At 42.9% G+C, this 24,173-nt stretch overlaps 1 protein-coding gene across 21 annotated transcripts in view; it reads left to right on the forward strand.

The window, feature by feature from the left end:
• The window catches only part of MAP4 (microtubule associated protein 4), a 195,736-nt gene that overhangs the window by 149,303 nt on the left and 22,260 nt on the right, over window positions 1-24,173 (forward strand). For 3 of the 21 annotated variants that reach the window (XM_082703324.1, XM_082703327.1, XM_082703328.1), the window contains exon 1: window positions 12,888-14,605. The exons of 17 other annotated variants lie outside the window; for them this stretch is intronic. In XM_082703324.1, coding sequence (XP_082559450.1) covers window positions 13,144-14,605 — 1,462 coding nt within the window. In that variant the 5' untranslated portion in view covers window positions 12,888-13,143. Of the gene's footprint in view, window positions 1-12,872; window positions 14,606-24,173 lie in introns of those variants that run through there. One more of the 21 variants, XM_082703325.1, reaches the window with a different exon arrangement.

Here is a 24,173-nt window from a genome sequence, read left to right on the forward strand (position 1 = left end):
TGTGTCAGGATTCACAGGAGGAAAGAAAACATTTCAGGTCTAGCTGTATGCGTGGGATTTATTTTCTTGTCAGTATATATTTGTAGCTTGTGCTGGTGGGACTGAATATCCAAATTGCTTTCAGAGTCAGTGAAAATGGTCTTCCCCGCATGAGGACATGGTAACCAGTTCCCAGCCGGCATTGCTAGGCACAGACTCTGTGTTTCTAGAAGTAGGAAATGATCTCTCTGTAATGCAGCCACATCGTCTACCAGTTTGTTCACGGCCATTAGCCACAGTTGCATGTCAGGCGGAGTTCGGGACATGGTCTTTGTCCATGAGACATAGTGTGCATCCTCGGACAAGTCTGACACTGGCCAATGTGGGATTCCTCCTGTTTTTGCCCTTTTGGATCTCCTCAGTCAAGTACTTGGAATGAGATTGAGAAAAATGATTCCTTCGAGGTTTAGAAATGTTTTCTTTCTTTTTTTTTCCTGAAAAGTACACACCTAATCACGGCTTCCCTGAGCCTAACCTTCAAAAACCGTTTCTTAGCTTTTTGGGTTTTGCCACCTACAGATGATGCTGTTTCTTACTTTGCATGTTGCAGCTACTAACTCCAGACATTAAAAACAAAACAAAACAAAACAAAACAAAAAACACAACCAAGAACACCAATTGGCCTTAGGGTTTTGGACAGGCTTCGTCAGGGAATGGCGGATATGCTGCATGATGGGACTTTCTGTTTTGGGTGAAGCTTGTCTTTGCATGAATTTTGTGCCCAGTGAGGATTACTGTGCTGTGTGAGTAGAGGATACTCTAGGTCGTTATCTGTAGAAGACATTCTCATCTTCTCTGTTTTTATCTTTCTTCTATTAGCTACGCTCTTGCCAAGGCAGAAAATGAAGTCACATAGAGAGGGCTTTCCAGCCTTCATTAGGATTTCCAGCGTTCTAGCCAGTTCTTTATTTTTACTTTTTAGACTGGTTCTTCAGTTTGAGCAGTGACGCAGAGGGTGACGTGTACATTTTCTGAACACTAGCCATTTCTTTTTTCTTCATATTTCCTGAAAAATGTAGCAACAGGATTTGTGTGTGTTGTTAGAGATGCTCTTGCAGAGTGGCTGAGGAGAGAATGGTGGATTTCAGGCAGAAGTTGCTATTTCCTCTGTAATTACATCACACCTTTCCCCTAAGGACAGTCTATACGTTTTTTAATAGTTTAATTTTTTTTTTTTTTTTAGTAAATTTGAATCACTACATTCCCATGGTGACAGGGTATACCCTTAAACGTAAGTCTGCTTCCCTCTATCAGTCCCCATCCAAATTTCCCTCTCCACAGGCACCCAGTGGTAACAGTGTTTTTGTATATCCTTCCAGAGAGTTTATGCATAAAGAAGGAATGACACACACATTTGTGTATTTTATACAGAGGAGACCTACCATATGTACTGGTGTGTGCCTTGCTTTGTAAACTTAACAATTATTTTAAAGGTCTTCACAAATCAGTACAAAGAAGGGGGGGGCCTCATTCTTAATTAATTGCTGTATAGTATTTTCATCACGTGGATATATCCACTTCTTTATCAGTGGGCATTTAGGTGTTTCCTAGTTTTTCTTTTATTAGAACAAAGTCCATAGACCGCCCTTGTTTAGACAGAATGTCATACTTTTGCTAGTACATCTGTGTAATAAAAAGGGACTCTGGAGTAGACTCTCTGGTTTGAAGGCTGTGGATTGGTAATTTTGATGGGTATTGCCACACTGTCAAAAGAGATGTACTCAACACTTGGCAAATACCCATACTGGCTCTTCTGTACTTTCTCCACTAGTGCATTTGTTGTTGTTGTTGTTGTTGTTGTGTTTGATGGTCCTATAGGTGAACATTTATTTCTTGGCGTAGATGTATTCTGTGTTTTACTTACTTGGTGACTTCCTTGTGTTTCACCAAGTTTGTAAAAGAGCATCTAGTTAGCAGTATATTTACTTCCCTATTTCCAAAGAGGAGAAGACCAACAAAAGAGAATTCATTTAGGGGCACCTGGGTGGCTCAGTCAGTTAAGCGTCCATCCATCCCTACTGTGAGTTTATAAAAATAACTTCTGTTTTTAACTTTTCACAGTTTGGATCTCTGATCGATGTAGAATTGGCTGATGTGTATGTTTGCGCGGTTTATGATATGTGACTTGGTCATCTCCCAACATGTGTCTAATCTGTCTCCTGTTAAAGTGTCGCCTTAAAAAAAAAAAAAAAAAAAGTGCTGCCTTGGTCAGGCTCTACAGTCCTGTATGTATTTGCTGTTCTCTTTCTTTCTTTCTTTTGTTTTTTTTGGGGGGGATTTTATTTATTTATTTGACAAAGAGACACAGCTAGAGAGGAAACACAAGCAGGGGGAGTGGGAGAGGGAGAAGCAGACTTCCTGGCAAGCAGGGAGCCTGATGTGAGGCTCGATCCCAGGACCCCGGGCTCACGACCCAAGCCAAAGGCAGACGCTTAACAACTGAGCCACTGAGGCGCTTGTTTGCTGTTTTCTGACTCATTGGTCTTTCCACTGAGGCTTCAGTGGCACCATGTGACTTTAATAGTATATTGTTATATCTAAGAGTTCTAGTCCCACTCCTCACCCTATGACTACATTTTAGAGTTATCCTGACTCTTCTGCCTATTTATTACTACATATAAAATTGAGGATTAACTTGTATAGTTTTATAAAAAAATAAATAAAAATCCATTTGGCATTTTCCTTTGTATCACATTAAATGAGTCAGTTATCCTAGGGAGGGGTGATGTCTTGTATGGCGAGGTTTTCTATCCAGCCACACAGTCCTGTGCCACATTCAGTAATGTAACCTCACATGGTCAGGTTTGTATGCCCTCCTCCCTCACTGGTGTTTTGATGTTTTCTTCATGCATATTTTCCAGTAAGAGGATCTTCCATGCAGATTTCTAGTAAGACTTCTTCCAAGATGTATAGGAAGCAGGTGAATGTGCAGATACAGAGCCTTGGGCAAGCCTGGGGCTCTGAGGCATGGAGCTTAGTTGAATGGGAAGTGTAGTGATTTGCGATAGGGAACTAGGTAGTGTGGCCCCTCATACTCAAGCACCTTTGGTCATGTAGGCCCTGAGGTTTCATCCATGACTGGTTTTAGACCTGGCCTTGTTCAGCGTTTCCTTTGTTCTTCACTCCAGGTCGTTTGTGTTAACTGCCCTCCCCCTGATTGCCAGTGATTAATAGCAAGTGCCATCTATTGAGTGGATACCATGTGCCTAGTTATGTCGGGGGTAGGTATGTAGGTAGTCATACACACACAGTTAACTATGCTATGAAGTCTTCTCTCCATTTTATAGATGAGAAAATGGCGACCCTCGCAATGAAGGTCATGCAGATAGTATCATATCAGAGGGTAGAATTTGAACCCAAGTCTTTCTGACACTAAGGCCTGTGCTTTTCTTATTCTTGCTGCAGAGGAATGTTCCAGAAGTTTTAGGTTCTTGAAACAGATGAAGGTTGACAGTCATATTTTTTAATTTTAATATCTAAGCACTAAGTAAGTACTTTTTTAGGTAGAGAAATGGAAACACATCATGAGGACATAAATTTTGAATCAGAAGCTAATTTGGGTTTGGGATCTAGGTCTTTTGGCTCATCTAGCATTTTATTCTCCAGGCAGAGGCTGTGTTTGATTTATTCATGTGTTTTGCCTAGCAGCTACTTTTGAGCTTTACACATATATGCCATCTAATGACATTTTAAAAATTATAAATGAATTAATTTTCATTTAATTTTTGAGGGAGGGGGGAAGGAGCAGAGGGAGAGGGACAAACTAACTCTGAACAGAGCGCGGAGCCCGATGCAGAGCTTGATCCCACCACCCAGAGATCATGACCTGAGCCAACATCAAGAATTGGCCACTCGGGACGCCTGGGTGCCTCAGTCGGTAAAGCATCTACAGTCAGCTCATGTCATAATACAGCGTTTTGGGATCAAGTCCCACATGGGTTCCTTGCTCAGTGGGGAGTCTGCTTCTCTCCCCTGCTTCTCTCTGACAAATGAATAAAATCTTAAAAAAAAAAAAAATCACTGCTCAACCAACTGAGTCACCCAGGTTCCCCTAAATGAATTCTCTTTTCCCAGTCTTATCCTCTTTGGAAATATGAAAAGTAAATATATTGCTAAATACGTGCTCTCTTACTGTTTTCTCTCCTGTTATGTTTTCATGCTACTCTCAAGTTCACAGAAACTTTAGCAGAAGATTTTGTCACATACTCTGAAGTATATTCTAGGCAGGGAGGATTGTGATACATTGGGAAATCTAAGCTCGCTTTGTCAGAAAAAGACTTCCCGTGGGACTGTGTTTTGTGAATGAAAGAGCAGGTGTGAAAGGACAACCCTCTACTGGACTCGAGTCTGTGCTGTTGCTTCACGCCAGTTGCTTCCCTGGCAGCCAGGTAGAGCTGTGAGTGACAGCGCACTTGGCATGTTGTCCTGGGACAGTGGGACAGTCACCATGGGTCCCTGTAGACAGGGCCTTCCATTTGCCATAGTTAGAAACTGGCCTCTTTCCCCCCGCTCCCTGGCTTCATTTCTTTTTCTTTAGTTTGCCTGAGCCCTTCTTCCAGCAGCTGGGAATGTCAGTTTATGGTAGGAAGTTCTCTTGGCATGAAACTCGAAGTAATTTATAAACCTCAGATCCTAACAGTTTTATAAATAAAATATGCTCAGCAGATGAAAAAACCATTTGTAATCTTAAAACTTGCTACAATTTTACAACTGGAGAAGTATCTATTTGGTAATATCTTTTTTTTTTTTTTTTTTTTTTTTTTTTTGCTGCTTCCCATCTACCTGCTCATTCTCTGGCTTTTAAAAAAAATAGCTATAATTAGAGAAATTTAATGGGAAATTCTATATGTCATACAACTAAAAATTGCTACCATTTTTTGATGTTCAGCACTGTCTTAAACTCTTTCAAACCTCAAAGAATCCGGGGCTACCATTTGCCTTATTGGAACCAATACATGTAAATATTCTTTGAAATGAGTCCAGCAAGTGTTAATTTTTCTACTTTAAGATGAGGTTCTTCCCCTTAACACTCCTTCACCAGTCACTTTTATCCCGAGGTGACAATAGCATTGGGAGATTCAGAAACCAGATGATAAACAGTGTAGCTTCTGAATTTTGATGTAGAAATATTTTCTTCTTTAAAAGTAGACAGGTGTGCCTACCTAGCTCAGTTTGGTAGACCATGAAACTCTTGATCTGGGGTTCTAAGTTTGAGCCCCATGTTGGGTGTAGAGATTACTAAAAAATAAATCTTAAAAAATAGGTCTGCCTGGATGTCTCAGTTGGTTAAGTGTCTGCCTTCAGCTCAGTTCATGATCCTGGAGTCCCAGGATCAAACCCCACATCCGTCTCTCCCTGCTCTGCAGGGAGTCTCTATGCTTCTCCCTCTGCCTTTCACCCAACTTGTGCTCGCTCTAGCTCGCTCTCTCTCTCTCTCTCTCAAATAAAATTTTAAGAGAATCTTAAAAAGGAATAAGATAAAATAAAATATGAAGTAGACAATAAAGAGGTCTACCCTTTATCCTATTTCTCTTTATTTCCCTTACCCTCCCCCCCTCGCTTTTTTAAAAGATTTTATTTATTTGACACTGAGAGACCACAAGCAGGGAGAGCAGCAGGCAAGGCAGAAGGAGAAGCAGACTCCCTGCTGAGCAAGGAGACCTGTGAGGGGCTCCATCCCAGGACGCCGGGATCATGACCAGAGCTGAAGGTAGACAATTAACTGACTGAGCCACCAGGAGCCCCCGCCCTTACCTCTTACTTTAACCTAAGATGTTGAAGCAGGTTATCTCAGCTATGAGCAAATTGAAATTGTTAGTTTTTAAACTGATTAGCAGTGATGGCAATTTGTTTAAGTTTAGACAGAAATATAATTGTCATACAGACGTTGCCTATTACTCTGTAAATAGGGGACACTCAACATGATTAGGACTTTTTAGTATTTAGTTCATTCATTCATTCAGCGTACACCAGGTAACATTATTCCCACATTCTAAAGATAGGTTAATCACACATTCTCTACTCACCAAGGATTCTAGAGTGGGGAGATAAACACACAAACAGATAATTTACTCTAGTGAGAGAAGTTCTTTAATACGAGCTACAAGTTTTTAGAGCAAAGGTGAGTAAAGTATTCTAGGGCACAGACTGTGTAAAGGCATAGTGAAGTACAAGTGCATGGAATGTTTGAGAAGTAGCAAACATTTTGAAGTGGCTGGGATATAAGTCAAGTAGGGAAGCAGGGAGATCTGTGAAATAGTTTGAGATGAAATTGAGAGGAGGAATATAAGCTCTTGACAGGTCTGGGAGCCCATGTGTTGCCTCCATAAGCGGAGGATCTTCAACTTTATGGTGGAAGAGATGGTCGGGGGAGCGGGTGGGTTTGCCTTTTGTAGTTGGATGATTCTCTTTTCTTTTTCATGGAGATCACCGGAGAGTCAGTATGATGCTAAAAGAACAAAGGGTTAGAATTTCCAGGTCCTACTTCTTGGAGGACTTTTCATCTATAAACATTTTAGTGCTTTACGGTGTCAAATGACAGAAAATACATTTTAGTAAGAAGTTTGATGTCCTTTATTTAAAGGAAAACAGTCCATGGATTGGGGAAGTACAGTGCCTAAGAAGCGGAGGTACACTCTGCTCGAGGGATTTGGGGCTAGAGCACGTTTTCTAGAGCATTACAAGTGGCGCTGCATAGTAGCATGACTAGGAGGGTGGAGACCTCCTTACAAGGCTAGCGGTAGGTTCTGTTCTCTAAAGCTGAGTTGGAGGGATGTGATTGGTATATGTTGGGTTTCCTTGGCAGTGAGGCGTTTCCCAGAGGTGCAGACTAAGATTTTTAGACTTCAGAGTCAGGCCTCCATTTTGTGGGTCCCCAGTCTGTGATTTAGCTTTATAAGTAGTCACTCACATAAGTTAGATGGCTCGCTTCAGTTGTTGTTGTTGTTGTTGTTGTTTATGATTTTATTTATTTGGGAGAGAGAGAATGAGAGAGAGCACGAGAGAGCGCACAAGAGGTGGAGGGTCAGAGGGAGAAGCAGACTCCCTGCTGAGCAGGGAGCCTGATGACGGACTTGACCCCAGGACCCTGAGATCATGACCTGAGCCAAAGGCAGTCACCTAACCAACTAAGCCACCAGGGCACCCCTCACTTCAGTTTTTGATACTGTTTACTTCCCTGTCTTTGAAACTTAATTAGGGAGAATTGCAGTTTCCTTGAGTTTAACATGTACTAAAAAATGTATCTGAAATTCAGTAGAATATGGCTTTGAAATGTTACTGCATATAATTATGTGCGTAAAAACACAAACATCATTTCCTCCCAGGTAAGAAACTTAGATTGCAACTTCATACCCATCGGGTTCTATTAGTAAAGAATGTTTTCAGTCATTGTAATCAGTAGAACCATCGACTGTCGTTGTAATGATAATTTATTAGAAATTGTTTCATGGAGACAATAACAGGGAACAGTTGGTCAATTTGGAAAGTAGCTTAGTTGCCTTGGTAACGGATAGGAAAGATGCAGAGAAACCAGTTGTGGAACGTATCAAAACCAAGGCCCTGAACAGGTTGAGTACTAGCTCAAGGCACAGGCAAAAACCAAAACATCTGCCAGTGCATCTGCTGGGGTCAGAGACCTGCCAATTGTGCCAACATGCCTGGAGCCTACACATGGTGTTATATGGCCTGATGAACGAGCCTCAGAAGCCACCAGCTGACCAGACACATGGGAATCTCTGTACTTTGCTTAGACTCGGAATGGAATGTAAAAGTTTTTAACCCAAAGAACCTTCCAAAATGGAACGTCTCTAGATGAGTTTAATGATGGGAACGGTAAGGTCAAATGATAAAGTCCATATAAAAGGAATCCATTCATCCTTCCACTGAGAGAACTTAACATGTATGCAACTGCTGGGCCACCCCCATTGCTTTCTAGTAGCTCTCAGGAAAGGCACATAAGTAAAAGATTATGGTGTAGTTGCCAAATCCTAAGATGGAGTAGAGCAAGTATGATATAAAAACATCAGGGAGTCAGTTTGGGGGTGAAGGTCTGGGAGATTTCACAGAGGTGACATCGAAGTGAGTTCTGTAAGAATAGGAGTAGAACCTAGTGGAAAGGAATTCCAGTGGCAGCTGAGTCTAGAATTGAAGGCTTCTGATTCCTAAGCACATTTATTTTTGCCTGACATACTCAGCCTTTTTAAGGCTTCATGTAAGTTCCTCATCCACCAACTTGATAGACTATCACTGTGGCTGGGGAGGTTTGAGTTCTTGCTACAACTGTGCCCTGTGGGTGAACGTGAACTCAGGAGTGAAACTATGTCTATAATTCTGAACTGGATCAGAGCACTGACAGAGCCATCCTCAGTTTTTACTAATTCTTCTTTACTAGGCTTCCCATCTTTGTGATCCAGGTAGCATTCACCTCGTTCGAGAATCATAAAACCCATTCATTCTTATTCTTTGTCATTTCTTCGTTGGTATGCATTGGTACAAACCACTCTGTCCCCTTCCCCATCTTTGGATCTCTCCTTGTTCTTACTGAAGCAGGACCTGCCTGCCTATTTAGAAGCCCCATGAAGGGAAGCTCACGGTGTTGAGGCACTATACAAAAACATAACATAAAATTAAGTTCTCTTGAGAATGGAAACTCAGAACCCAAGATTGCTAAGAAGTTACTCACATCTTCCTCATTCTTTGCAGAATTAAAGCAAGACCATGATGAAGGTATAGACACCAAAACTAAATGCAGTGCTGCTTTTTCTCCTTTATTTCAGGCTTGCTTTGCCCACAAAACACATATGTGTATACACAAGGATATTAATTTGGAAGTTTTTGAATTGATCACAGAAAAGTAAATTACGAGTATTGTAAATTAAAGCCTGTAGTACTTGTCTTTACTGAACAAAAAAGAAGCAATGAAAAGGGGATACATCCAGTGTGACCAAGGTGAAGTTCTGCCTAGCAGTGTCGAAGACTGGTGGTCCAAAACCAGGCATCTTCCATGTGGCTTTTCCATTAATTCACCATGTGATCTCAGACAAACCACTGTTGTTTCCTTCTCTAGCTCCTGTTCGCTCTTCTGTAAAACAAGCAGGTGAAGTTAGGGGAGTTGGAGCATTCTGATTCTGTCCTGAAGCACATGGTTCATTGTCCTTGCACTACTGTTTTTATGAAATGATCCTTATCCATTTAAGAAACAAAACAAAGGAGCAAACAGAAGAAAAAGAGAGACAAACCAAGAAACAAGACTCTTAACTACAGAGAGCAAGCGGCCAGAAGGGAGGGCAGGTGACTGGCATTAAGGAGGGCACTTGTGATGAACATCGGGCAATTCAAACAAAACCTTAAAAAATAATAATAAAAATGTAAAGATAGAATAAAATGATCCTTGTCCTCAGAGATTGGGAGAATAGAATATTATTTTCTTTAGGCAGTTCGTACGAATTTGAGAACTAACAAGCTTTTCTTTTTCTCCTATCTGTTAATTATTGAAATTGGGGATTTGTATGGCGTTTCTTGGTGGTGGTGGTTTATTTTTGCCTGCCTTTGTCAGAGGGGACCTCATGCAGTAGTTCTCCAGTGTAAGGGTTTACACTTGATCATTTCACATCAAACTCCCGGCTGGAAGTGGTAAAACTACTTTGTACCTCAATACATTTTCTTAGTGTTTTGTTGTGTTTTTGTTTTGTTTGTTTTTTAAGCTAGCATCAGTGGGTACATGCTCTGTGTTAAATGTTTTTTATGTTCCATTACTTCACCCCTGCACAAGGGTTGGGTTCTGTGGGCATCTCCATACCATTCCTTATGTTCTCCTGTTGTACTCAGACCCTGTGGTGACACCAGGCTTGTTTTGTGTAGGCTGGAGCATCTAGCTGACGTGGTGTCTTGGGCACTCCCTGTACTCTGGGCTTCCTGTCTGGGCTTACACCACTTGGGCACTGATATTGCCCCTTTACCTCTCTGACTCTCGAGCCTTATAAACTCTGAGGCCTCTGCTTGGTGCCAATAGCCAGATGCCACATCTTTGTCTTCTTTCAGGCTGCCACATTTCTGATAAGCAGTAAGAGCTACGGTCCAGAATATGTGCTCCCTTGTGACCGGCCAGCTTCATTCTCCAGGTTCCTGCTCCTGGTCTTTGGCTGACTTGCAGTTTGCTATTTATAGATAGAGTCACTGAGACAAGATATGTGGGATTTGACAGTACCAGGGACTGGCAACTCTCGTTATTGCCTGAGCTATGTTTGTTTGTTCTGTTTGTTGTTGGTGCCAGTGGGAGGGTTTGGAGTATCTGCCTAGAATTAAAAATCACTGGACTCTAAGGAACAAGTGTCCATGCTTGTTCTTCATCCGGGTTCTCTCTGCCCCTCCAGAATATGGCAGCCAACTCAGACTGCTGAGTTGCCTTGTCAGACATGCTGCTACGGCCCCCATCATGCCTCTTCCAACAGGCAGCTCCCTTGCATGGGGAGGGGTGGGGTCTTCTGAACATACTGGCCACAGGAGCCCCAAGTTAAATCCCTCTGAGTGGGACATAGCAACAGACCTGCGATTCCTTGATGCATATTTCAGCCTTCTCATGAGATGTAAGAGTGTTAAAATGGAGAGACCAGAAGCCACCTTTAAGATTCCCCGCATTTTATGGATGAAGAAACTGAAGCTAGGAACAGTTAAGTGCAGTGCTCAGAATCTTAACTGTTAGTGGCACAGAGAGATTTTAAAACCTGATCTTCTGACTCCAGGTTAATATTTTTCTCCCACAAACCAAAGATAGAAGATGTCAGTGAATTGAGACTGCGCATGCGTGTTAGGGGCAGGGAGTGACTAGTTTCTGAGTGGTTGGGGCTGTTGAGGCATACCTGTTGTCTAAGGTATTTTCTAAAATTTGCCTCTGGCTTGTTTGGACAGCATTGCAACAACAGCCTCCCGCCAGACTTTCTTAACTTTTATCATATATGTACTTAATTATATATATCATATGTGTATATATATAAGAAAGCTAGGATTCAGCTGTGTTTCATTACCAAGCTTTTCTGTACCTGAGGCTCTCATCTTTCTTTTTCCCTGGTTACTTAGTAGAATCATAATCCTTCGGCACCCCCTTCATTTCATTATGCATCTTCACTTTCCCTTTCCTTGGTGGGAGCTTTGCGGTAGAGTAAGATGACCTTGGTTCCTTGTCAGTGAACCTTTGTTCACTGGCTTTCACGTGTTTTGCTACTAAACTGCTTAAGGTCAAGAAGAACGAGAGGCTCAGTTTATGTTCAGGGCAGAGGTTAAATGGAAATGCACTTTTTTTTTTTTTTTTTTTTGGTGGGGGGGAGGATTTCAGTACCACCACTCCTGATCATGAACATAGCCCAGTGTTAGGTACCGTAGAAGGCATATACAGTTGGTTCCTGCACTGTAGGTGGGGACTCGAGAGAAGCTGTGTGAGCGGTATGAGTAGTAGAGAATGGGTGCTTGGAGAAAGGGGTTCCAGTTAAGGAAACTTTCCTGGACTGTGCTTTGGTTATCTTGTCACATTTTATAGGTCAAAGAGAACAATCTTTTTGTTGTTGTTGTTTTGTTTTTTTGTTTTAAAGATTTTATTTATTTATTTGACAGATAGATTGCAAGTAGGCAGAGAGGCAGGCAGAGAGAGAGAGAGGAAGGGAAGCAGGCTCCCTGCAGAGCAGAGAGCCCGATGTGGGGCTCGATCCCAGGACCCCAGGATCATGACCCGAGCTGAAGGCAGAGGCTTTAACCCACTGAGCCACCCAGGTGCCCCTAAAGAGAAAAATCTTAACTTGCCCCCCCCTTTTTTTTTCTAAAAGCGCTATTGTAAAACGATAATCAGATCAGTGCAGTTGATGGCAGATGGCTTTAAAACAGTCCAGCCTGACTTTTCTTTGTCTTGGAACAAGGCATCTCATGTATTTTTGATAGAATATTTCATAGTATCCTATGTTAGCCCATGATGGTGGCTTACAGGGAAAGCAACAAAAATCAGCTATGTTCAAGGTAGAATATGGCCTGTCCTTTAAGTGTAGCTTTCTTTTTCAAGCATTTTCTTTTATAGATTCTTTAGTCCGGAATGTACAGTTTATAAACTCAAAGAAAAGCCAGCACAGCAAAGGACCGTGCTAGATTAAATTGGGACCCTGGACCCTGTCACAGATTGCCAGAGTCCCTGTGCTGTAGAGGTCAGAGGAAAATCCACTGGTTCTGTGTTTTCACATAGCAACTGAGCAGTCAGCTAGCTGGAAAAAGCAGGGCTGGTGTAGGAGGGAGGGACCCTGCTTTTCCAAGGAACCGGGGGGAGCAGGGTCAGGAGTCAAAGTGCAAGGAGTTGGGGGGTATGTTGTCACATAAGTGTCTTTTACTGGGATATACATCTCCAAAGCCCTGATTGTTGAAATCCGGGAAGGAGCCCTTTATTAAACTCTGTCACAGTGCAGAGCTACAGATGAAGCTCTCCCTGGGCTTTGGGGACTCCACTTGTCAATTTTCAAGTGAATTTGATAAGTTGCTATGACAGCAAACCCACCTGTGCTCTGAGAAATGAACACCTCTAATTTTGATACTACATTAAGGTCTTTTTTAAGTGAAATTCTGAGCCATTTTCTGAAATCATTGTTCTCGAGGTTATGACTGGGGACTGGCAAATGAGTCTTGCCTATTTTTAAAACGATTTTTTGAGTGGGTGAATGGGAAAGTGTGGGCATAGTGTCAGATAAGTGAACGTGTGGGCATGCATGTGTCTGTATCAGTGAAAGCCGGAGTAATTACTACCCTCAGTACCCAGATTGGCACCATACCGTGTTGTAAATTGCAGATCTAAACAGAGTGCTAGCTAACAGGAAATTACACTTTCAGTTTGGCTGTGGCATTTGATTGTGCAGAAAGTAGCAGGTTCTTTCCTTTCTCTTTCTTTCTCATTCTTTCTTTCACACTAGTAAATACATTTAGCGCACCCAGCTGCTGGAGGAGAGGGAAGCATTGGGGGAAAGATAGGTTTTGTCATGAATACTGGGGACTTGGTGTGATGTCACTGCCAGCTCTGTGTGATCGTAGGTGGTGTTAGAGCTCCAGGAGCGAGGGGGGAGAGCAGTCGAAGAGACGATGTCGCTCTCAGACAAGCAGCCTGCCTCTCGCACTGCCGCTTACGGCCAGCTCTGTAAGGGCAAGCCTGCAGAGTGCCAAATGGACCCCCCAAAAGAAATCAGCCAAGCTGGATTTGAATGGCAGAGGACAGAGGGCAAACTGAATGAAATCGGACTGAATGTCAGCATGGACGGGCAGCTGAAAGACGGGCTTGTGAAAAATGCCAGCTTCCTGGAGCAGAATAAGCTCTGCTTCTTTGAGGGGAAGCTAGACAAAGAGCTCAGCATTGAAGTGCCGGACAAGGAGTATCAGGCAGCCTCGGGTCACCTTGAGAGCAGGTATGTGATTTCAGAAACCTGCCATTCCTCGGAGGGGAACTCGGTCCACCAGAAGACAGCTGAGTTCCATGTGGGACCCGGAGAGGGTCCAGACAAGAACAAAGCCTATACAGTTCAGGGGATGGTGGCAGGGAAGAATGGGCCAGAGACCAAGAGCCAGCCAGATGTGGGTTTCCCTGGGGCTGCTGACATCCCCACCCAGTATGTTAAAGAGCAAGAAACCAGTGTTTGGAACCCCAACTTCCATGCAGTGGCTCAGGGCTCGAGGGATGCAACTCTAGGAAAGAATGGCATCACCACCGGCTGCCGGGCGACAGGGGTGGCGAAGGATAAGTCTGGGCCACCTGAATGTGAATCCTCCCCATCTGTGGCTATAGCATGCCCAGCCCCCACAGCTGAGCCTTCGGCCACTGCCATTCCACCGATCACTATGGTAGAGTTCCCCCAGGAGTGTGTAAATGTCAGCTCTCATGACCGAGACCATGAGAAGGAGCTGGAGCGATTGAGTTCTCCTGAGGAGGGGTCTTTGCTCGACCAAGTGCCCCAGCAGAAGAAAGCAATGCGCCGGGCCCTGTCGGAATGTTCTCACCTCTCGGTTCCCCCAGCTGTCAACCTTGGAGAGAAGTATCCTGAACTCCCTGGCCGAGAAGAGCTTTCTTCTGGCCTGCCGCCTCTTACCAGTAGCCTCGTGCCAAGTCCTGCACCCAGGAGAGTGGGGGCTCCTGCCGTCAGGCGCTCCATGACGGTGGCTGAGGAACAGACAGCTAGCTACGGACTGATCCCCGGGGAACTGCCCATCCCGTCTCCTGAAGAGATGCCTCTTTTCATCTGTGAGGAGCCTGTGGCCAGGAAGAGAGAAGAACTGACCCCCTTTTGCAACAGCAGCAGCGGCAGCTCTGGGAAGAAGGAACTGGGCCCCGCTGGGTTGTGTCTGCATGGAACGCTGGAGCAGATTCCTGAAGTAAGCAGCAAGGAGAAAGGACCAGAAGATGTTAGCGAAACAAGAACAGATTTGTGCCCCCAGGTCTGCCAAGGAGGTGAGAAACAGCCAGGACAGACGGCTCTGGCGGAGAAGAAAGAAATCGAGGTCACTGCAACCCAGAGCACTCCATCGTTCCTGTGTGAGGAGACCCCACGTGATGGTATGTTTCTAAATTTTGCCTCCATGGGGAGCAAGCAGACAGCAAGGAAGAAACCAAAGTGACAGATTACCGGCAGGAGCGCTAGGCAGCTTGTTACCGCTGGAGTCTGTGTGCCTGGGGAAGCTGAATTCCTCGCGTTGGAAGGTTGTAGGGAGTGAGGCGAGAAAGTGAACGAAGTGAATCTAGCTAAATCAGCCGGAGTGTCGGCTGGCGTGACGGATCGTGGGGCTGGGGGAGGGGGCCGACGGGGCCGGAGGGTGGTGGACAGAAGAAATAGAACCCCTTGCTCGACCTCCGTGTCACCCTGCCCACCCCATCCCCCATCCTCCCACCCCTCAGCTCCCTGTTGGTTTGAACCAGATGATTCCTGAGCCCTAAATCATCCAGTCACAACTGATTGATTTCCTTGCTTGAAAATCTGCCACTGTGTGGATTCACAATGGGCGTATCAGCTCTAGCCTCCTCTCATTAAGTAGCAGAGCCTGGGTGCGAGCTCTCTTTTCCATTTCGCTTGTGAGAACATTTTACTTTTGTTCAAGTGGAAAAAGAGCCTTTTAAAGCTGGCTATTTAATATTCTTTTCCAGTTCTTCATGTGCCCCAATCTTGCTTCTGGTCTTCTCTTTCTGTATGTGTGTGGGGAGAATTTTGGGGGAGAAGGGAAAGGAGAGAGAACTAACAGTCCCAGTCTTTGTGGCTGGCTGCCTTCTGGGTCTTTCCCTGGCTCTGCTCTTCCCCGTCCACCACCTCCCCCGCCCCCCCAGCTTATTGTTGGTGGTCTACAAAAGCTTGTTTTCCTCTGAGTCTAGTTTGAGCACAAAGGGCTGTGATTCACAAGCTGCTTAATGGGGATTTAGACCCCGTGTGTTGTCTGTCAAAAATAGCCTCTTTGCCTAATATTTATTTCTCTTAGTACATTTTCATGAAGTTTTTTACTCATTTTTCTCTTAAAATTAGAAGTGGTGTTTTCTAGGGGAAGTGGAAAAGACTTTTTTTTTTTTTTAATGGAGATGGGCAAAGAAGCTGCGTATCTCCTCTGTGACTTAACGACTCCGAGATGACAAGAACTCAGGTACTCTGTGCTGTTGCTTACTTCTAGCTGGGGCGGAACGGCAAGCCCCTTGTGGATACGATTGTGTCATCTTCTTGTTGATGTGCTACAGTCGATCCGGTTCCATGCCATAGACCTTCTAGGGGGTAATGAGTGCGGAGTTTCATTTATTTCAAAAACAAGTTCATCCTGGTTCACACTAACAGAAGTTCATGGTGGTAGAAAAAAAATTCAAGTAACTTGCAAACCTCACTGACCTACCTACCTAATAAAATATTTAAGTGCCAACTCTTAAGTGCAAAACACCATGTAGGTAAAACTAGATAAAGATTCATTTACTTCCTGTGCCTCCAATCTGCCAGTTTCTATCTAGGCACTGGATATTATTGTTAGATTGTCAGGCAAGCTATGATCTAATTGGGGTGGGGAAAGGGACTATGAGAGAGGGATGAATCATGACAATTACCTGGACGAGGTGGTTTTGAAGCCTTGAATGTAACATTGCAAGGGAAAGTCTTCCAGGCAAAGGAACTCATATAAACAAAGGTGTGAAGCCTAGACAGCTCACATTAGGTAAAAGAACAATGACCAGTATTCATGGGGCACCCTTGTAAGGATTATTTAATTTCAAAGAACGGAAACACACTCAGAGGAACTCAAATTTATAAAAAGGTGTTCATTGATAGGGAGTCTTAGGGAAGCCAATTGCAGGAAGTGTGGCCAGGCTGCAGCCATTGTGTGCCTCTCAGGACATCTGCTTCGCCTTAAACATGTGTTCCATTCTCTTCCCTTCTGGGAACTGTTTTTTATTCTGCCATCTCTTCCATTTTGCTGCTTTAGTGACTGGTCTGCACAGGACATTGGGTTGCCATGGTTTGGGCTCTGTGCCCCACTTCATGCTACCTTACATCCCTTCTGTCTGTTTACCTCGTTCATCTGGGGCTTCTTGGGAGAAGAGTGTGGGTTGAACAGACATGTCCTAGTCATCTGTACATACATGGCTGGAAATAACGGGAGGTCAAATCTAGGAAGTTGGTTGGAACCCAAGCTTCAGATGCCCCCCTAAGATGCTTATTAAAAAGGGTGGCTACCTGTAACAACTAAGTGGCCCAGAGTTGGCTTTAGGATGACTCCCCTGTTCTCAGTGGATAAGATGAGCTGGGGGACAGATGACTGAAGGCAGAAATTCTTGTGATAGCAGCTTGATTCATGTAGGAGCAGCCGGTGAAATCAGCTAATCAACTCGACTTGAAAACTGGATGTGGAGGATAACAGAGAGAAAAGTCAAAGTGGTGCTCTGACACTGAGCCTGGGTTTCCCAGCAGACACACATACTGGAAAAATCCAGCTGAAGGGAGAAGGTCTGTGGATCAGTTATGACTTCTGTTTTGAGCATTCTTTTTTGAAACCACAGAGACATTGATGGGGGTTGTGGTGGGAAGCACCGTCTGGGTAGGACGTAGCAGTTTCTGCTTACGTGTATGTCACATGTTCTTCACTGGGTGACCAGTACTTATGATACAGATTGAGATGTTAACATGCTTATATCATGGGCAATGCAACTTTGTGTCGCATTGTTTACTGAAAAATCCTGTGCCTCTTGAAAAATGTTCATAGTGGTCTGAGGCTAATGACAGTAAGTCCCGCATTTGGTAAGATAATCTTTTGGCTTGCTCTAGGGGAAAAAAGACATTAGCAACCTTGTGTGGTTTTAAAACTTTTTTTCTTCTTCATATTTTTTTTTTAAAGGTTTTATTTATTTGAGAAAAGGAGCGTGAGCTGGGGTGAAGGGAGAGGGACAGGCAGACTCCCCATTGAGTGGGGAGCCCAGTGTGGGTCTGGGTCCCAGGACCCTGAGATCATGACCTGAGCCAAAGTTAGACACTTAACAGACTGAGCCACCCAGCTGCCCCCATATTTTTAAAACAAAGCAAATTCAGTTTTGACCAAAAATACATAGAGTTTCAAACATTAAAAAGTACAGAATGCTATACATTAGGAGAACTCCTACCAAGAGAAGACCACTTGATTCAATTTTTTTTTTTCTCCTCTCCTCTGAGTACAGCTAAATATCCTGAAAAGAATTCAGCAGACAATTATAAAAGGAATCTGAAAGGTGCAGATGAGAGGGTAGACTGAGGAAGGACCGTGTGGAGTGAGTTCCCTGGGTTTTGTTTCTCATCTCCCATGTACCCAGGTCTGGGCCCTGGAGAGTACCTACAACCCAGAAGTGCCAACAAGCATAGGTGCTTTCCCCCTCCAAAAAAAAGGAAGAAGAAAGAGAAGAGAAGGAAAAAAAGAAAGAACTAAAAGCCGACTTTTTCTTGCCAAAAGACCAGGAAAGAGGAAGCCCTGTTCTTGCCCATAATCAGCAAATAGCAGTGGGCTCAGTGCTGCTGAACATGGGGCTCATGAGGGCCTACCTGTTGCCCATTCTACACCTGACAGTATTACAATACGACCTATGCCTCGTCCTCCACCAGGTGACTGTGTCAGTGACACGCACAGGCCTGGTATCATCTGGCTTTCTGTCGGGGAGCAGAAGGGGGAGGAGATTACCTCCTACAACCTTCTCTCCAGCAGCAAAAGGCCAGGTAAGTGCTTCTTGCTTCCAGCAGTTCCTGCAGAGATCAAACAGAAAGTCTGCCAGCACCAGGAAGCCAGAGAACAAGTCAAGAGAAACTGTATTCTATGGGTCCAGCATCACTCAGCCCCCACCTAGTGAAACCCCCTGGCCCAGGGAAGTGCCTTCAAGCCCTTGTTAGAAGTACCATCAGAGACTGAGTGACAGTCTCTTGCAGCCAGAAGAACACAGCAGGCCAGAATTGCATTACAAGGGCTCTGGAAACTAAATTGTCATTGAAACTACAGCCAGAACATGCACCCTAAATCTAAACAGTGATTAACTGCTAACATACGAAATTAGGACTTTTAAAGCAGCCATTATAAAATTGTTTCAGTAAGCAATGATGAATTATCTTGAAACAAATGGAGAACTTTTAGAAAGTATCAGCAAAGAAATAGAAGTTACAAAAAAACACAAAATGGAAATTATGGATAGGAAAAATACAATAATCAAATGATAAGGGCACCTGGGTGGCTCATTGTGTCAAGCCTCTGCCCTCAGCTCAGGTCATGATCTCAAGGTCCTGGGATCAAGCCCCACGTCGGGCTCTCTGCTCAGCGGGCACCCTGCTTCCTCCTTTCACTCTCTCTGCCTGCCTCTCTGTCTACTTGTGATCTCTGTCAAATAAATAAATAATCTTTTTTAAAAAATTATAAAACGTGTCTGATGGGCTCAGTAGTACACTGGAAATGTCAGAGAACAGAATCAGTGAACTTGAACACAAATCAATAGAATCTGTTCTGGCTAAACAGAGAGAAAATAGACTGAAAAAATACTACAGCTCCTCAGAGACTTTGGGGACAGTAACACAAAATCTAACATTCATATCATTAGAATCCCAGGAGATGAGAAAGAATGTGAGGCTGGACAGCTAGTGGAAGAACTAATGACTGAAAACTTCCCAAATTTGTCAGAACACCTAAAGCTGCAGATTCAAGAAACTGAATGAACCTCCAAGAGAAAAACTCAAGGAAGTCTCTGCCAAGACACATGATAATTAAATTCTGCAAACTAAGAAAAAAATCTTAAAAACAACCAGAGAAAAATTATGCATTAGCTGCTGGAAATAGCAGTTCAGATGACAGCGTGATTCTTACCAGAAACCTTGGAGGCCAGGAGGAAGTGGCACATTTTTCAAGTGCTAAAGGCAAAGAACAGTCACCTGCAAGTTTTATATCTGGGAAAACTATCCTTCAGGAATGAAGGGAAAGTAACTACATTCTTAGAGGAGAACTAAGAGCATTGTTGCTAGCAGATCTGCCTTCGAGAAAGGCTAAAGGAAACTCTCCAAAAAGATAAGATAGCATAACAGGAGGAGGCTTGGAATTTCAGAAATGAAGGAACAATGAGACCAACGGAATGGGTAAAAATGGAGGTAAATATAAATGTACTGTCTTCATGAATTCTAAAAATCATATTTGATGAACAAAACAAAATTACAGTACCATCTGATGTATGAAAAGGAAATACTCAAGATATGTTTAAAAGCAGGGAGAACAAAAGATCCTAAATGGAAGTAAGCAAAACCATACACTCAAACGCAAATAGAATAGGATTTTACAAAAATGTTCAAGTATCATTTTTTCCCCTCAAGTAGCCCACAGGAAGGCAAGAGAAGTAGAGGGAACAAATTAAAAAATAAGAAACAGACCCATCCTCCATGCCCACCATGCTCCAGTTTCTGCTTGGATTTAGCCGTGGTGAGAACGTCCCTGGCTCAGAACCGTGGCATACCGGACCTGGCTACAAAACTTGAAGAAACTAACAAGGACTTGGATGCCAGGAAGAAGCCCCCTAGTTGATGGAGAGGACTCCAGTGCTACTTCGGGGTCTTCCTATTCTGCTGTTCTTGAGGGCCTCCTTATCTGAACCACTACTTTGAAATTGCAGCCTCTGAACTTTTCCTTTCCACGAGATCCCGCCTTGTCCCGCCTTGCCAGAGAACACAAATGGGGCCACAAAGTTAAGAAGTACGCTTTTCTAACGTCCTCACGTCTTCCCTGCCTCCTCCCCGCCACTTGAGATGCCGAAGAATTATAGATTCGTGAATGTGACCTTTAATTAGTGGTCTCTTCCTTCATTCTTTGGGATTTCTACTACCTTTTTCCTGAAGAAAAATTGATGAGTTTTATGTAGCTGCTGAGATTAAACAAGGCTGGTTACAGAATGTAGCAATTATAATGGATGTTTAAACATTTGGTACTAAGTTCTGCTGTTTTGAAGTAATTAAAATTAAAGTCCAGAGGGGGGGAAAAACAAGTAATAAAATGTCAGTGTAAGCCTTAGCCTGTCTGTAATTACTTTATTTTTTTTTTTTAAGATTTTATTTATTTATTTGACAGAGAGAAATCACAAGTAGATGGAGAGGCAGGCAGAGAGAGAGAGAGGGAAGCAGGCTCTCCGCTGAGCAGAGAGCCCGACGCGGGACTCGATCCCAGGACTCTGAGATCATGACCTGAGCCGAAGGCAGCGGCTTAACCCACTGAGCCACCCAGGCACCCTGTAATTACTTTAAATGCAAGTAGACTAAACACTACAATTAAAAGACAGAGATTGGAAGAACAGATTATTTTTAAATGACCCGAGTACATCTTCTCTACAAGAAATGCATGTCGATCGTAGAGACTATAAGTAGGTTGAAAGTAAAAGGTGGAGAAAGATATATCCTGTTAATGTTAATTTTTTTAAGTGGCTATATTAATATCAGACAAAGAAATACCAGACTTCAGAGCAAAGAATAAAGAATCAGTGCATCAAGAAGACAGAGCAATTCTGAATGTATATGCACCAAAAGCAGAGCTGCAAAATATGGGAAACAAAATGGTAAAGCTGAAAGGAGAAACAGATCTATAATTATGGTTCAGGAGTTCTCCATCCCACTCCAAGCAATTGACCGAGCTATTGGACAGAATATTAGCAAAGATAAAGAATAACAATAATAGCATCCAGTTGGCGTTTACAGAAATTCCACCCAAAAACAGCAGAATGAAAGCTCCCATGGAACATTTGCCAAGTCATAACATTTACTGAGTCAAAAATGAATTTCAGTACACCTAAAAGATTAAAATCAGGGGCACCTGGGTGGCTCAGTCAGTTAAGCATCTGTCTTTGGTTCAGATCATGATCCTGGGGTTCTGGACAAGGAGTCTGCTTCTCACTCTCTCTCTCCATCCCTCCCCTAGCTTGTGCTCTCTCTCTCTCTCTCAAATAAATAAAATCTTCAAAAATTAATTAATTAATTAGTTAATTTTAAAAGATTAAAATTATACAGAGTATGTTACCTGGCCATATGGAATCAAATTAGAAACCAGTAGTAGAAAGACCACAGGAAAATCTCTGATCATTTGGAAATTAAGAGTACACTTCTTAATAATCCATGGGTCAGAGAGGAAATTATCCCAGGAAAATTTAAAAATAAAATGAGGGAGTCTGGCTGGCTCAGTCAGTGGAGTGTATAACTTTTGATCTCAGGGTTGTAAATTCAAGCATCACGTTGGGTGTGGAGATTACTTAATTTGATTTTAAAATCTTTAAAAATAATGAACTTCATGATCACAGGGAGCTGATGGAAGTGTTGAGTTACTGTGTTGTACACCTACAAACAGTATTACACTGTATGTTAACTAACTGGAATTAAAATCAAAACTTAAAGTAAATTTTAAATGAACTGAATAAAAACAAAAATACAACATCAAAATTTGTAGAATGCAGCCATAGCAGTGCTGAGAGGGGAACTTACGGCCCCAGGTGCTTAGAAAAGAGAAAAGATCTCAAATCAGTAGTCTAAGTTGCTACTCAAGAAACTAGAAAAAGAACAAAATAAATCTGAAGCAAGCAGCCATCAGTGCAATTGTAGACAAGAAAATAACAAAGGAAATGTATTAAATCAAAAGCTGGTTCTTAAAAAATACCGATACAGCTGGTAAACCTTGAACAAAATTGACGAAGCTAAAAAGAGAGAAGACACGAACCACTAACAACAAGAATAGATAGGGGATATTACTACAGCTATTCAGAGGATAAAAGTGAACACTAGGAGCACCTTTACACCCCCAGATTCAATAACTTAGAAGAAATTTCTTGAAAAGCACAGATTACCAAAACTCAACCAAGGTAAAATAGATAACCTGAATAATCATTAATAAAATTAGATTTTTTATTTAAAAAATTTCCTGAGAGATTCACTGTAGGGGTTTACCTTATATTTAAAGAAGAATTAACACCAGTTTTACACATTCTCTTCCCGAAAATATAAGAGGCAGGAATACTTCTGAGTCATATTATGAGGTCTGTATAAAACCAGACAAAGACAGCACAGACTATTGTCTCCCATGAACTTAGATACCAAATATTAACATCATACCCAGCAATATATAAAAATTGCAAACAACAGCCTGGTAGAGTTTATTCCAGATATGTATGGCTGGCTCAGTCATCAAAAACGAAATCAATGTAAGTAAATCCATATCAGCAGTCTAAAATTTCATAAGCATAGAAATGCAGTCAACAAAACCCCAACACCCATTTATGATAAAACACTCATCAAAGATTAGAGGGAGAATGTTCTTAACTTGATCAACTTCCTTATCTACAAAAAAACCTCCTATACCCTCACTCTTCACAGTGAAATACTGAGTGCTTTCCCCATGACACTGGGAAAGAGGCAAGGATGCCTGCTCTCACCATTCCTGCTTACTGGAATTCTGGAAGTTCTGATTAGTGCAACAAAGTAAAAGGGAATAAAAGGGCGTTTAGATTAGGCAGGAAGAAATAAAGATGGCTCTCTTTGCAGATGACACGATTGTCTGTATAGAAAATTCCAAGGAATCTACGAAAAAAAACTCCTAGAACTACTAAGTGTTTTCAGCAGGGTCACAGGCTGGAATTCACTGCATTTCCATGTACTAACCGTGACACCATCTTCATAAAAATCCTGTGCGGTGTTTGGAGCTGTGCTAGGTGGATAGAGAGTGAAACTGTGGTGGAGATTTACCACGCAGTATGGTCAGTAATAAAGGGGAACGAACCGCTGATCCATGGAGCAACCCCGATGCCTCTCAGAAGCATTATGCTGGGTGAGAAGAAGCCAGACACAGAAGGGAACATACTGTGTGATTTCATTTATGTAATATTCTTGAGATAATGTTCTAGAGATGGAGAGCAGATTAGTGGTTGCCAGAGATTTAAGGATTAGAAAAGGAGGGGAGGGGATGGCTCTAAAAGGGTGACATGAGGGAGCCCTGTGCTATGGCACACGCATCTGTCCTGATTGTTAGGAGTGGTTATGTAAAACTGCACGTGCTGAAATTGCATGGCACTCTGTGTGTGCGTGTGCACATCTCACGAATGAGTGCACGTGGAACTGAACACATGCGAGTAAGCTCTGCGGATTGTACTGATCCATGTCCTGGTTTTAATAGCGTGCTGTACTTCCGCAGGAGATAGTGGTGGGGGAGGTGAGGTCAGGTGTGCACACATTAAGTTCCTTCCAAAGGCCCTTTTAAAATGCACGCAGAAGTGTATTTGCATTAGAAATGTATCTTGCCCCTCCATCCCTTCTCTAGACAAACTTATTTCTTACTAGTTTTGTATTACCTTACTATTCTGCACCTTACTGTTTTTCTTCTCTTAATAGAGATGGTTCCATATTGGCCAGGCTTGATTTTTTCAGATGCAGAGATTGCATTGGTATTTCTGCCACGGTGCTGAAATCATGTTTCTTTCTTTCTTTCTTTCTTTTAAGATTTTATTTATTTGACAGAGTGAGATCACAAATAGGTTGAGAGGCAGGCAGACGGGGGAGCGGAGCAGGTTCCCTGCTGAGCAGAGAGCCCAGTGTGGGAGCGAATCCCAGGACCCTGGGATCATGACCTGAGCCGAAGGCAGAGGCTTA

This window comes from Mustela nivalis, assembly GCF_964662115.1.
Source record: "Mustela nivalis genome assembly, chromosome: 1".
NCBI lineage: Eukaryota > Metazoa > Chordata > Mammalia > Carnivora > Mustelidae > Mustela > Mustela nivalis.